Source organism: Vipera ursinii, assembly GCF_947247035.1.
Source record: "Vipera ursinii genome assembly, chromosome: 6".
In the NCBI taxonomy this organism is placed as follows: Eukaryota; Metazoa; Chordata; class Lepidosauria; order Squamata; family Viperidae; genus Vipera; species Vipera ursinii.
Window position 1 is genome coordinate 26,673,053 of NC_139515.1, and position 15,453 is coordinate 26,688,505.

Sequence of the window (15,453 nt, forward strand, 5' to 3'; positions counted from 1 at the left end):
AAAATAATTGTATATGATATCATGCAAGACAGTGAAATCGTTTGATTATTCTTGCCATACATCAAAATATCTGAAGAGAAAAAAAACCTTCACATCTTACTTGTTTTTGTCACTAGCCCGGCCATCCACAATGCACCGCTGTCCCCCTACAAAGACTGATATTTTTTTTAAGCTGGGCTTATTATTTTTACTGAATCCAAAATCCCACCCGCACAGTGTCAGTCTTGTTGAAGCATCAAAAGCAGCACTCCTTGGAATAATCTAAAGGAGAAAAAGAATAAGAAATTTATGATTTCTAATGGGCTTTGAAGGTGCTTTTTAAGAAAAGAAATACTGGCAGAAAATAATTTCTTCTGTTGAAGATACCCTCCCCTTTAACTTAATTGTTCCTCAGCCCTTTAACTTAATTGTTCCTCAGTTTTCATTTATCACTGTATGAGTTTCCTTACATATTAGCAATAAATAATCCTGCCACTGCTAGAAAGGTCTGAGTTATTGTGTTTAGGGGCACTGAACAAGCTTTGCATTGTAATAGTTTTTTTTAATACTCTTTGGTTTGCTTTTTATGTCTTTCTTGTGGTATGTAAAAGAATACAATGCACTTATTTTATTAAAAGTATGATACTGAATAGAAGAATATCAAACTGATGAAGCAACTTATTTCAGTAACCTGAAGGAAAGCTGAAATGTCTTCACAGCAATGACAAGCTTCAAAGGAGTATAAATCAAACACTGTCTTGGGAGCTAAAAAAATAATGTGGCATTTACAATGCTGTCACTGAAAATGCTATCTGTTGGTTGTTTCTAAATTTCAAGTTAAAAATAAACTACATTCTAGCAATGCAGTGACAATATCAAAAGGAAATGTTCTTCCCCCTCCCACTCTAACCACCTTCTGTATATTGTAAATTGTGTTGTAAATGTAACAATGGTGGGAAAATGCATGAATAGCAGAGAAGTTGTACAAATTTCAGTGGAGGGCAAGACACTATCAATAAAACATTGACAATGCCATAGGGATTACAAAGACATGCCATCTAACTTTGCAAACATTCAAGCCTGGTCAGAGAACAAAAGACTTTTTTATACTTGTGATAGAACTGGTAAAGTGTTTTATAGAAGTTGCAATTTATTCCTAATAAGTAGCACAATTGTGTTTTTCATCATGAATTCTGTTTTTTCATGCTGGATCTGAAAGAACATTTCTATAAAAAATGCTCAGGTTACTGTTCTCTTTGAACATCCAGTAACATTCACATTTAAAAAAAAACACCTGTATCTACATAATGTACTTAGCTTAATTCTGTAAGAATGTAAAAAATTAAATGCCATGGGAAAATAGTTCTCCTGAACATGTAAACACAGATTAAACCATACAATAGTGAAATAATTGCTCCAGGCAATGAAGAACCAACCCAATTCCATGCTCATTTGAAAGTCCCACAGTCATATTTGCACATACTTGTAATTTCCTCATGTTTTAATTAGTAAATGCTGCCAAAGGGAGATCTTTCCTTTAGAATTGATTTTTCAAATAATATTGAAAATGTAACCGTGTAGAGGTGACATCAAGGTATCACAACCTGTAGTCCTGCATGTAGTCTTTTTGAGGGTTTTGGTGTTTGGTGGTAAACCATTTAGAAACAACTGCTGCATAATTTAGGATTAGGGGAAAAAATAGTAAAACCAATATAAAAATTTCAGAAACATTTTATAATTATTTTACCCTCTCAACTGAAACCTTTTTGTCTTTTCAAATGTCTCATAATGACAAAATCAGTTGAGCAAATATGTATGAGGAATGGAGAGAAAATATTTACAGCTGTTTAATTTTTAAAAAAGATATTGGGTGATGGCATAACACATATTGCTAAGAGATTTATGCTTGAATTTCAATCTGCTTGAATTATCTTTTTGGGCTACTGCCTGAGACACAATACTTTATTTCTTCCCTGTATTTGGCTATTAAATATTGGGTTATACCTGGCTTGTCTTTTGTTACTATAGACTATTGGAGTGTGTGCTTTGGCAAATAACACAAAAAACCTGGTCTATAATCACACAAGGTCATTTGAAAGCTCATCAAATATTGTGATAGGGGTTTTGAATAAAGTTTTATTCAACCTTAGTAGTTATTTGCAACCCATGAACAACACTGAAAAGATGTCAATGATACCAGCTATTGGTAGTATATAAGCAATCGTCGTTTATAATGTGCCATGAAGCAAGTCCCCAGATTTTGGAGGCATGATAGTATTGCCTCAGGTGTCTGGTAAACCGATACTAAGACAGAAGTGCTAAAAGAAATATATATATATATATTCTTTTATTTCCCAAAGTGACTTTCAAATGTAACTTTTGTATGATGTGAACAACTGATGAAAACTGGTTACCCCCTTTTTCATTTGTGCTAGAAGCTATTTTGATTTGCTGGCCAGGCCCGTAACTTCAGAAATGTAGTATTTTGCTAGTGAGGACAGCAGTAAATTTTTCTAGAAGAGAAAGCTGGTTTTTATTTGCTGTCCTCATACATTCAAAACAAAACACAAAAAAAGAAAAAAAGAAAGAGGAGGAAGGACACACATATCGTGCAAAAGGTCATTTATTTCAGTAATGCAACTTAAAAGGGGAAACTAATATATGGCATAGACTCATTACATGCAAAGCAAGATAGTTCAAGCCGTGATTTGTCATAATTGTGATGATTATGGCGTACAGCTCATGAAAACCCCAAATCCACAATCTCAGAAAATTAGAATATTACATGCAATCAATAAAACAAGGCGTGTACATAGAACAATATCGGACCTCTGAAAAGTATAAGCATGCATATGTACTCAGTACTTGGTTTGGGTCCCTTTTGCAGCAATTACTGCCTCAATGCGGTGTGGCATGGAAGCTGTCAGCCCATGGCACTGCTGAGGTGTTATGGAAGACCAGGATGCTTCAATAGCGGCCTTCAGCTCTTCTGCATTGTTCGGTCTCATGTCTCTCATCTTTCTCTTGGCAATGCCCCATAGATTCTCTATGGGGTTCAGATCAGGTGAGTTTGCTGGCCAATCAAGCACAGTAATCCCACGGTCATTGAACCAGGTTTTGGTGCTTTTGGCAGCGTGAGCAGGTGCCAGGTCCTGCTGGAAAATGAAGTCAGCATCCCCATAAAGCTCGTCTGTGGAAGGAAGCATGAAGTGCTCCAAAATCTCCTGGTAGACGGCTGCGTTGACCCTGGACTTAATGAAGCACAGTGGACCAACACCAGCAGATGACATGGCTCCCCAAATCAACACAGACTGTGGAAACTTCACACTGGACTTCAAGCATCTTGCAATGTGTGCCTCTCCATTCTTCCTCCAGACTCTGGGTCCTTGGTTTCCAAATGAGATGCAAAAGTTGATCTCATCAGAAAAGAGGTCTTTGGACCACTGAGGAACAGACTAGGTCTGTTTTACTTTAGCCCAGGTAAGACGCTTCTGACATTGTTTGTTGTTCAGGAGCGGCTTGACAAAAGGAATACGACATTTGAAACCCATGTCCAGGATCCGTCTGTGTGTGTGGTGGCTCTTGATGTACTGACTCCAGCCTCAGTCCATTCCTTGTGAAAGTCCCCAACACTTTTGAATGGCCTTTTCCTGACAATCCTCTCCAGGCTGTGGTCATCCCTGCTGCTTGTGCACCTTTTTCCCCCCACACTTTTCCCTTCCACATAACTTTCTATTAATGTGCTTTGATACAGCCCTTTGGGAACATCCAACTTTTGCAATTACCTTTTGAGGCTTTCCCTCCTTATGGAGGGTGTCAATGATGGTTTTCTGCACAATTGTCAGGTCAGCAGTCTTCCCCATGAATGTGATTCCTACTGAACCAAACTGAGAGACCATTTAAAGGCTCAGGAACCCTTTGCAGGTGTTATGGCTTAATTAGCTGATTAGAGTGGGATACTTTGAGCCTAGAATATTGCACCTTTTCACAATATTCTAATTTTCTGAGATTGTGGATTTGGGGTTTTCATGAGCTGTATGCCATAATCATCACAATTATGACAAATCATGGCTTGAACTATCTTGCTTTGCATGTAATGAGTCTATCTCATATATTAGTTCCCCCTTTTAAGTTGCATTACTGAAATAAATGAACTTTTGCACGATATTCTAATTTTTCGAGTTTCACCTGTAAAGCCAAAGTGGTAATTTCTGAACCTTGGATGGTTATTTTTTTAACTAGCTTCTCTTGCAATAAACTCTAAACATGTCCAAATAAATTGCTAGTTCAAGCATGCTGACTATATTGATTTTATTTGTATTGCTGTTACTGTTGCTTTCCATGTTTTTCCTTATATTCCCTTTCCCCCAAAATACTTTTTATATCTCAACATCTGATTTCTTAATTTTTCTAAAATAAAATTTCTCATTAAAAGCATCTGTATTTGCCAAGATTTAATAGGTTTCATAGCTGATATTTCAGAACTGACAGAACTTCTGGCAAGTTCCTTATTCTGGGCTTTGGGGGAAAAGATCCAAACCACCTTTCTATTTATTTTCCAAGAGCTGAGAAGAGAGAAATCCCTGGCAGGCAAACTAAGTTCAACAATTCTACTGTTCAAGCAGGTTTTAGTCATCTCTATTTAGAGTTAAAGGGATGGGAGTAAGTGTACCGTAAGCAAACTTAACTAGAATGCTACAACTGAGAAAGGCATCTGTTACTACTTCCTTCCTATTTTTGCTTATCTATCTCAAACCTCATTGATCATATTTGTCCAACTTCACACATACAAAATGGGTGAGGTTTCACTTGTACTGGTACAATTGCCATTGTGACATATTGTACTGCCTCCCCAATCCCAACACTGTTGTTATGCAGTTTTAACAGCTGTGGATTTAAATGATGTTGCTCACAATTTCCAGAAACCTGTGGAGTTGTACCATTTGTTTATAGATGCTTAATCCCTCGTGTTACAGTAAGGCTAAACATTTGAATGGATCTAGATCTGTAGCAGTTATTGCTTGGGTGATTCTGTGATCTGAAATTCAATTAAAAGTTTTCTCACCACATTATTGGCAAATGTAATATTGACACTGATTCAGACCTTTGTAATGACTAGCGTATGTTGACTTTAATGTCAAAATTATCATTTAACATATTTTAATTATATTCTTCTTTCCAAAAATTATTTTATATGTTAAGGATTTTCAGGTTTCATTACAAATACCACAGGTTATCTTGCATTTCTAACAGCCAAAACAGTCCCATGCTATATTAAAGCAATATGCTAAATATGAATTATCTTTTTTTAGTAGTACTATATGACTAACTGTCATGGTTCAGCAAACCATAAAATCTGCTTGAGCAGCTAGTAGCCATAAAGATTTAGGAACCCAGATGCATCATTTCTTTCCTTTTAGAAACAAAACCTCAAAATCTTCCACTTACAATGGCACATGCCCTGGGGATGTATTACTATTTATCATTGTCATAGAATATTTATTGCATTTTCTAAAATATATCCAGCACATGAATTCTGGCTTAAAATCAATCGACTACACTCTAAGGTTCATTTTTTCTCATTTATTAACTTCATACAGAATTGCCCCTCAAAAAGCTTAAGCACTGTGACCATTTAACAAATTACCACTTTCTTTTTTTTTAACTGAGATAAAGCAATAACCCAACCCAAACCTTTGAAATTACTTCATGTAGGTTGGTAATACAGAGATAATATGCTCTCACAATGTCACAAAGAGACAAACAGGGTGGCTTGGAACAATTTTATGCTAACTTTGAAGACTCATCAGAGTGTGAATTCTCAGCCATACCAAGGGACCTTGCCCTTGTCCTGACAGGAATAAAGGGACTTAATGTAGCTTTAAATATGATTTACATTCATTCAAGGACCCTTGACCACTACGTGCACTACATAAGAGCCTAATGTAACTATGAATCAGACTTCATAATTTAAAAGTTATTTAGGGTCTGCCATCTACCCTCATTTAGTTTGTATGGGCTTGCTTAAAACGAATATAAAGGCTCCTTTTCAAATGAGATGGATTTCTTTTCCTGTGGTGCTTCTGTATATATTAGTAAAGTGCAGGACACTGAAAGGATGTTCACTAATCATTCCTGAAGTCACAAGTGATTTAAAAGCCATTATGGAAAACATTATTTCCCATTATTGTGCTAATATTCTATTTCTGCATGGTTTTCTCTTTTATTTCAACATTGCTTAGAATACATGTTTAAGTTACAATAACAACACATTTTTTATTTTCCCCATCAAATATATTTTGAGTGCCAATACATTTATTAAAAAATAAAGCATTTCAGGGTTTATTATGTGTATGTTTGTCCAGGTAAAAATAAAATGATTGTTACTGGAAAAAAATACAGTGTAATATAGTTGGTAATAATGATATGCATTAGGATCTACAAATGACACAGCCATTCTGTAAAATTAGACTTTCATAATTATGTCACACTTAATAGGGAATTATTTGGTTAAACAGAGACAGTCTCTGAAGATCTTGCAGTGACCATAGCTAAATGAAAACAGCAATGAGCTATTGTGTTCTTTACCCCTTTGTGTAATATTACTCTTATTTGCTCTTTTATTTACAAACTTTTAAAGCTGAAATGGCTGTTTCTCCCCTTTCAAAGTGATTTATATGAAGACTATACTGAATGCAAGATAAGATGGACTGTTTAAAGAAAAAACACTAACTCTCTAGAATTGACATCACATTTTTTGTGAAGGAAAAAATTCTAAACAGAGGCAAAAAACATTCCAATGTTCAAAGATTTTCTGAAAATAGTATCATACTGTTTATCTGTTTTTATGGATTGTTTTGAGCTAACTATAATTATAATATATAATATAGGTAGCTGTATAAGTCCTGTAATTAATGATATGATACATGAGCAGGGGGTTGGACTAGATGACCTCCAAGGTCCCTTCCAACTTTATTACTATTATTATTATTATTATTATATTATTATTATTATTATTATTATTATTATTATTATTATTATTATTATTATTATTATTATTATTATTATTATTATTATAAGATACGATTTCTAATTATTTTTGTTACCAAGCATAAGCAAGTCATTCCATGGAGTGAGAAAGATTTTAAAAAGATATGATTGTATATCTATTCTCAACTCTTAAAATGGTAGGTTATTCACACATCTTTCCATATTTATGACTTAGGACTTAGAAATCAGGTATAAAAGACAATAACGGATCACCTTTTCTTTTCTGAACCTTTGCCAGTTTTAACTTAGCTGCAAATATCAGAATAAAGCCTCATACATTTTCCTATCTCAACCTTTACATCTGTACTGCTTTCACCTCATGTTGTAAACAGAAGCTTTTGACAAAAAGTTTTAATTAAGAAAACAGTTGCGGTGAGATGTTCAGACATCTGGACCAATCTATAAATGCAAACTAACATAAGGAACACAACATAATCTTTGATTTACAAGCAGAAATGCTTCCCCTATGTTATGGTTACTTTGTGCTGTAGTTTTACGCTTCACTGATATCCCATAATGTGACAGTCTATGCAGGTTTCAAATAATTGGGGATGGGAAGGAATAGAGAAAGCCAAAATAGGAAGTGTAGTCAATTAACAGCAGTAGACATCATCTCCCCTCATTTGGGAATAAGTTAATTATTCTTCGTTACATAAATACCTTTCAAAAATGGAAAAGAGAATCATACATATTTATTGCTATAAAGGTATAAAGTTAAAGGTTCCCCCGCACATGCGTGCTAGTCGTTTCTGACTCTAGGGGCCAGTGCTCATCTCCGTTTCAAAGCCGAAGAGCCAGTGCTTGTCCGAGGACGTCTCCGTGGTCATGTGGCCGGCATGACTAGACGCCAAAGGCGCAAGGAACGCTGTTACCTTCCCACTGTAGTGGTCCCTATTTTTCTACTTACATTTTTTATTTTTTATTGCTATAGCAGCTTACAAATAATTTGTGTATGTTAACTATGATCTGACTCATATTACAAGATTCCAGTAAATAAAAGGGTAATTTTACCTCAGAGATTTTAGGTAAACATATGTTCTGTGTCCATCCTCCTTTACTGCATTCCTGTGGCCTTACACACTGATTGCCACACCATCCACAGTTCATAAAAGAAGGTGCTAGAAGGCACTGACTGCAGATGCTGAAGTGAGAACATCCCGGTCCATTTAGTGGAATCTTGGTTACCTAGTGGGTAAAACATGACATAGAAACTAATTATAAAGGTTAGCAGAAGATTTGTACAAAGCTAAGGTTCTAGTAAATTTTCAGTACCTAACTTTATGGCCAACACAAAAAACCCCAAACATATTATAACTTAGCATTATGTGTAGAATTCACATCATGTGCAATCTTCTTGGTGCCATGAATGAGAGCTACTTAAAACACTGGATTCTTGTTGTTATTTATCATGCATTTGCCGTATCTTGTTCAGGCATTTTTTTCAGTGACAGATGATTGTTACTCCATTTACATTTCTCTAGTATTTTACCTTTTTTGGGTTGCCATGAAACATCAGTTAAGGAGGAGACTTACTTACCTTGCAAAGATCTACTGAGCTGTCTCCTCTCCAGCCTCTTTGCCTGCTTTGGTGCTTCAGGCCTTCTGTGCATTTGCAGAGAATTCACTACTCATCTCACATGATCTTTTGCTACTTTAGACCTTCATTCTCTGCAAATGGAGGCCTGAATGAGATCTGTCCGTTTGTTGTTACTTGCAAAAGCCCACAGAGGTGACAGACTGTGTCACTGCAGCTCTGGTTGTCTTTGTAAAAAGCTTTTGGAATAAAGAATGGAGGTTGGGAGGGGCATGCGCGCTGCTCCCAACCTTCATTCTTCGCAGCAAAAGTTTTTTGCAAAAATGATTGGAGCCTGCAGGGACACAATGTTTCGCCCCTGCAGGTTTTAGCCGGCTTTTTTCAAGGCTTTAGCTGCCAAGAACGGAGGCCTAGAGTGCTGCACACACCCCTCCCAGACTCCATTCTTCATGCCAAAAGCTTTTTGCAAAGATGACTGGAGCCTGCAGGAACGCAGGCAAAGAAACCATGGCAGAGAGGCTGGAGAGGACGCAGCTCTTCAAAAGGTGAGTCTCCACAGGCCCAGTACCTGTGGAGACCCGGTGTGTGTGGGGGAAAGCATGAAATATCTGAGTGGGTCAGTGGAGATCTTCGGTGTTCAGAAGCCCCACCCCCCCCATTCACCCCCACCCCAACTTGAGATACTTCATGTGCACTTAATGACCTGAACATTCCATTAGCAAATGCATTGGGTAAATCAGGGACGAATCACGTTAACGAATTCCTTGGGTTACGAATATAATTGGCAGGCTCTATTACATTCGTAAGTCGAAGACCTATGTATAATGTAGATTCTAGATAATTTATGGCTGACATTGAGCATGATTGTGACATTAATAGGGAATAATAATAATAATAATAATAATAATAATAATAAGAAGAAGAAGAAGAAGAAGAAGAAGAAGAAGAAGAAGAAGAAGAAGAAGAAGAAGAAGAAGAAGAAGAAGAAGAAGAAGAAGAAGAAGAAGTTGGAAGGGACCTTTCCTCAGGCAGGAAACCTTATACCATTTCAGGCAAATGGCTGTCCAGTCTCTTCTTAAAAACCTCCAGTGTTGGAGCATTCACCACCTCTGGAGGCAGGTTGTTCCACTGGTTAATTGTTCTAACTGTCAGGAAGTTTCTCTTTAGTTCTAGGTTGCTTCTCTCCTTGACCAGTTTCCATTCGTTGCTTCTTGTCCTGCTTTCAGGTGCTTTGGAGAATAGCTTGACTCCCCCTTCTTTGTGGCAGCCCCTGAGATATTGGAACACTGCTATCATGTCACCCCTCACTCTTCTCTTCGTTAAACTACACATACCCAATTCCAGCAACCGTTCCCTATATGTTTTAGCCTCCAGCCCCCTAATCATCTTTGTTGCTCTTCTCTGTACCATTTCTAGAGTCTCGACATCTTTTTTACATCGCGGTGACCAAAACTGGATGCAGTATTCCAGGTGTGGCCTTACCAAAGCATTGTAAAGTGGTATTAGCACTTCACTTGATCTTGATTCTATCCCTCTGTTAATGCAGCCTAGCACTGTGTTGGCTTTTTTGGCAGCTGCAGCACACTGCTGGCTCATACTGAAGTGATTGTCTACTAGGACTCCGAGATCCCTCTCACAGTTACTACTATTGAGCAAGGTACCACCTATACTATACCTGTGCATTTGATTTTTCCTGCCTAAATGTAGAACCTTACTTTTTTCACCATTGAATTTCATTTTGTTAGATAGTGCCCAGTGTTCAAGTCTGTCCAGATCCTTCTGTATCTTAAGCCTATCTTCTGGAGTATTGGCTATTCCTGCCAGCTTGGTGTCATCTGCAAATTTGATGAGTTCCCCATCTATCCCCTCATCCAAATCGTTAATGAAGATATTGAAGAGCACTGGGCCCAGAACAGAGCCCTGGGGCACCCCACTACACACTTCCTTCCATGTAGATGCAGTTCCATTGAGGACCACACGCTGAGTACGGCCTATCAGCCAGCTGCGAATCCATCTGGTGGTGATGCTATCTAACCCACATTTTTCTATCTTATCAAGTAATAGATTGTGATCTACTTTATCAAATGCCTTACTGAAGTCCAAGTAAATTACATCTACAGCATTCCTCTGGTCCACTAATTTTGTCACTTGGTCAAAGAATGTAATAAGATTTGTCTGGCATGATCTGTTTTTGACAAACCCATGTTGACTTTTAGTGATGACTTTGTTTGCATCAAGGTGTTCGCTGATTTGTTGTTTGATTATCTTTTCCAGAATCTTCCCAGGTATTGAGGTCAGGCTGATAGGTCTGTAGTTTCCTGGATCTATTTTTTTCCCCTTTTTTGAAGATGGGAACTACATCAGCTCTCTTCCAGTCCTCTGGTAGTTCCCCAGTGCTCCAGGATCTCTGAAAAATATAGCTCAGTGGTTCTGAGATCACGTCTGCCAGTTCCTTGAGAACTTTGGGGTGTAATACATCTGGTCCTGGTGATTTGAACTCGTCTAGGCTGGACCATTTTTTTGCCTATCTTAACTTGCATTTCCATTCTGTTTTTTATGGCACTGGTTTTGGTAGGTTGGACTGTTTTTTCCCTTTGTGTAAAGACAGATGCAAAAAACGAGTTAAATAGTTCTGCTTTCTCCCTATTGCTTGTTACCTTGCCACTTTCCCCCACTAATGGACCAATCATTTCCTTAATTTTTTTCTTGTTTTTTATAGGTTGAAAGAAGCATTTTTGTTATTTTTGACTTTGGTCGCAAGCCTTAGTTCATTTTGAGCCTTAGCTTTAATAGCCTTAGCTATTAAATATGTATAGTTAAGATCACAATCTGGTCAATTTAAGTTTCAACTTAAAATCTATGTTTATACATGCTCAGATTCGACATTAGCAGACATTTAAACAAGAACAAAAAAAATCTAACTATATGCATAGTCTAATCTCATCGTCAGTGCTCAATGTGTGGAACTCACTAGATGAGATGCCTCATTCAAAGACCTAATTCTTACAATGCTGTCTAGTGTCTATGTGTATTTATCCATGTTGTATGGCAGTAGTAGTATTATTTATATTTATTATTACCTTTACTCCTCCTCTTATTGGGATTATTATAATGATGATTATCATTATTTTGTTGCTTTGCATGTACACTGAGAACTCTGCACCTGGTGTAACTAATCAGACTTGGCCAAATAAAGTATTCAGTTCAGTTCAATTCATTTCAATTCAATGTCTGGATCAGTTGCCTCATATAAGTGCCTATCAGAGAAATCTCTATTTGGGCTTTTATAGAACTGATAAAGACCGTTCTCCTTTCAGTAACTTTCATTTAAGGCAAGAAAACTCCTAACATGATAAAAATGTATTATAGCTATCCTTATAGGGATAAAAAAGACTAAATGAAAGTTCACAAAAAATTAAAATACTTTTTTGATCAATGGAGACTATCAGAAGTAATCAACCCAATTATCTTTGCTTCTTCCCTATGCCTTTTTTGTATAGCCTTATAGGAGGTGGCAATCAATTGGTATCTATGATGTTTGCAAAAGTATAGAAGAAATGGTTAAGAATAAGTTTCAAATGCTATTTAATCCTCATATAAAATTAACAAAGGGTGGGAATTTTTAAATCCCATTCTTCTAAGTTGTATATTGTGTATTTTTGTTCTACATGCTTTCCACCAAAGTAAAAAAAGAAGGCATTTAATCTTATATTTGCATTTCCTTTTTTTTGGTTGGTTTGTATCCCAGCTTCCCTATTAAAATAATACTTAAAGTTATTCATTTACTTGTCTCCTTAGGAAAAACAGTGAGGAAATACAATATACACATGTCTGGAAAGGAATAGAATAGAATAGAGCTGGAAGGGACCTTGGAGGTCTTCTAGTCCAGCCCCCTGCTCTAGCAGGAGAACCTATACTATTTCAGACAAGTGACTGTCCAGTCTCTTCTTAAAAATCTCCAGTGATTGAGTGCCCACAATTTCTGAAGACAAGCTGTTCCACTGGTTGATTGTCCTCACTGTTAGGAGGTTTCTCCTTAATTCCAAGAATGCAAAGGAAAAATAATTGGAACTGCAGATTATATTCAATGATTCAGCCCTGAGTGGAAACAAATTATTTCTCCATTTGCAATCAATTGTAAATAAGAAGTTTAGTTGGATGATGCATTCCATTTAAAAATGGATATGTGATATTAATGTTCCAAATCAGTGTAGTGTTAAAAATGTTAAACCTGGAGTATAATCATTTCATGATCTCACCTATTTATATGAAAAAACTGATAGGTACACAAGCCAAACTCTTTTGGTTCCATCTACCAATAAAGTAATGTATTTTCACTTCTCTTTGATACAGAAGGAAATGTATAAAGCAAAAAAATATATACATGTAAAGTAGCTCAATGTAACTACTATTAAAATTATATGTGTATAAGTACACACATGTATCTATATATACACACACATACATTGCCCCAAAATGCACTTGAGCAAGAAGCACAAGAAATTATGAATAATATTTTACCTTCTTCCCAGTGATCACTAGAATATGTCCATCATTGCCTAGGGAAGTCTCAATAACCTCTGAAGAAACAGGCTGGGAATCTAAATGGAAATTCATGTATGGCATTGTGCGTTCAGAACGAGAGATCACTATCTAAAAAAAGAGAAACATGATCATGCAATTTATATTCATATCACACAGTGATTTTGATCTACAACTATTACTTTATGGGGGGGAGGAAAGAATGGTTGAAATTGCTTTCATAATATGTTCTCTCTTAAAGGAATATAAACTATCGGAATGTGGCAGAAGCTAGAAAATTTGAATGGAGCATTGGCACTGCAGGAAGGACGTTTAGCTGCAGATGTACACCAGTTATGACTGGTTAATCTTTTTCTTCCCGTGTCCTTTTTCAGTTCAAATACTGTGCTCTGGATGTAATTCATAACAGGTTCTTTTTAATTCCAAAGAACTATTGGTAGACATTAATTTTATTGAGAAAACAGTACAGGTGGAAAAGGTGTACTTTCAGTGTCACAGTTTTAACATCAGGTGTTAGCTGCTACAAAAGCATTTCAGTTTTGCAAAAAGCAAAACAGAAAGGGCAAGCAAAGACTAACCCTTCTACCTTTTAATTAATTTTCTACATCAGAGGTGGGGAACCATGGCCCCTTTGTTACTTGTGGACTTCAAATGGCTGGCTCAGGAATTCTGGGAATTGAAATCCACAAGTCATAAAAGGACTATTGTTCCCCATATAACCCCACACAATACAATACAAAGTTTGGAAGTTCATTTTATATTATTTAACAATACAATTATTCAGCATAAAGTAATCTGTAAAAAAGCTATTTGATTTTAACATTTTATATTTATATAGATACTGAATTGCATTTCTATGACAATGTAGTGTTGATATTCAAAATTGTACAAAAGGTTCTGCTAATATGGAACTGTAGTGCTCATTGCTAACATGGCTGAGAGTTTGCTACCCTTAACAGGTATATGGTTACATATTAGTTTTCTAAACTCAACCGAAAAAGCAAATATTCTGTAATGTTTTATCATTAAGTCTCAGTCTAGAAACCTATTACTGCAGCTTTAGATATAAGAGGAAACTGATGAGTACTCATCTGTGAAATAAATAGTCTCAGGCAAAACAAAAACAAAAAACCAGAACAAAGTTATTTTCCTCATGAGGGCATAAAAACGTTTTAAAAAAGAAAATGCAAAGGCATATAAATCAATTAAAAAAGCCCTGAAGAAGTTGGAGGCCTGACGTAGCTGGTGTAGTAACAGAGAAGGCACCACCACCTCTCTGCTCCAAATATGTAAGGTTTTTTTAGGTTGTTTTAATCTTTTGTAATTTTTGTTATGTATTGAGATAAGTTGCTTGTAAACTGTGTGTGCAACGGTTAACAGCCGTTACAGTTTAAACTCCAGACAACATGTCTCCGGTGCTGTTACTTTGCATTTTAAGGTGGGAAGTTACTGTTTAATCTCATTGGCTGCCGACTAGCGGCAGCCCAGATAAATAGAGCTGAGCAACGCTTGGGGCTGCTTCTGTTGTACTAAATAAAGGCGTTACTGTTTTCACCGTTCTGCCTCGTCACTGTCCCACCGAACCGAGAACTTAACAGTGGCAACGAAGGTGAGATGTGCTGCTCAAGGAGAAGACAGAAGACACTAAGGGGTGAGACCAGCACCTGAGCCTGGCAGGAACTACATTCCCCCCCCTTGGTCTGCCAGCAATTCATGCTGGAGGCTACCACGCCCTGAGGATCCATTCTAGGGCCAGCACAGCAGCACAAGACAAAACTCACCATGGCCAAAGTTGGAAAATTGGCAGAATTTGACGTGGCGCATCTTGAGAGGTGGAGTTCCTACATCTCCCACATTGAGAATTATCTGTGTGCTAACCAGGTTAGCGAAGACGGGTTGAAGGCTGCTACACTCCTATGTGTGTGCGGCCTGGCTAGATTTGAGATAACCAAGAACCTGGTCGCCCCGGCTATACTCGAGTCAGTTGCCTACGCAGATCTTAAGAAGAAGTCAAAGAGCATTTTGAGCCGAAACTCTCTATAATCGCATGGCGGCATGCATTTGAGCAGCAGGAGCAGCAGCCAGGACAGTCTGCCGCCAAGTTACCCTTCGTCAGGCATCCCGGCTATGCAACTTTACAGATCTTGAAGAAAAACTGAAAGACCAATTAGTCTGCAGATTGTGGAATCGAGATATCCAACAGAAATTATTTGCAAAAGAGACTCTTTCATTCCAAGATGCCCTGAAGGAGATGATGGCCGCCGGAGGAGCCGTCAAGGCCTTACAGCCCTCCAAGAACACTCCCAGCACAGAAACCATCCACCACGATGACACCGAAAGAACAAAAG

The 15,453-nt window shown here is 37.2% G+C and overlaps 1 protein-coding gene across 1 annotated transcript in view; it reads right to left on the bottom strand.

Moving 5' to 3' along the window:
• Positions 1-15,453, bottom strand: part of MET (MET proto-oncogene, receptor tyrosine kinase) — a 216,442-nt gene that overhangs the window by 87,996 nt on the left and 112,993 nt on the right. The window contains exons 4-6 of the mRNA XM_083366679.1: positions 13,085-13,216; positions 8,041-8,214; positions 101-261 (exon numbers count right to left, since the gene is read on the bottom strand). Coding sequence (XP_083222805.1) covers positions 101-261; positions 8,041-8,214; positions 13,085-13,216 — 467 coding nt within the window. The remainder of the gene's footprint in view (positions 1-100; positions 262-8,040; positions 8,215-13,084; positions 13,217-15,453) is intronic.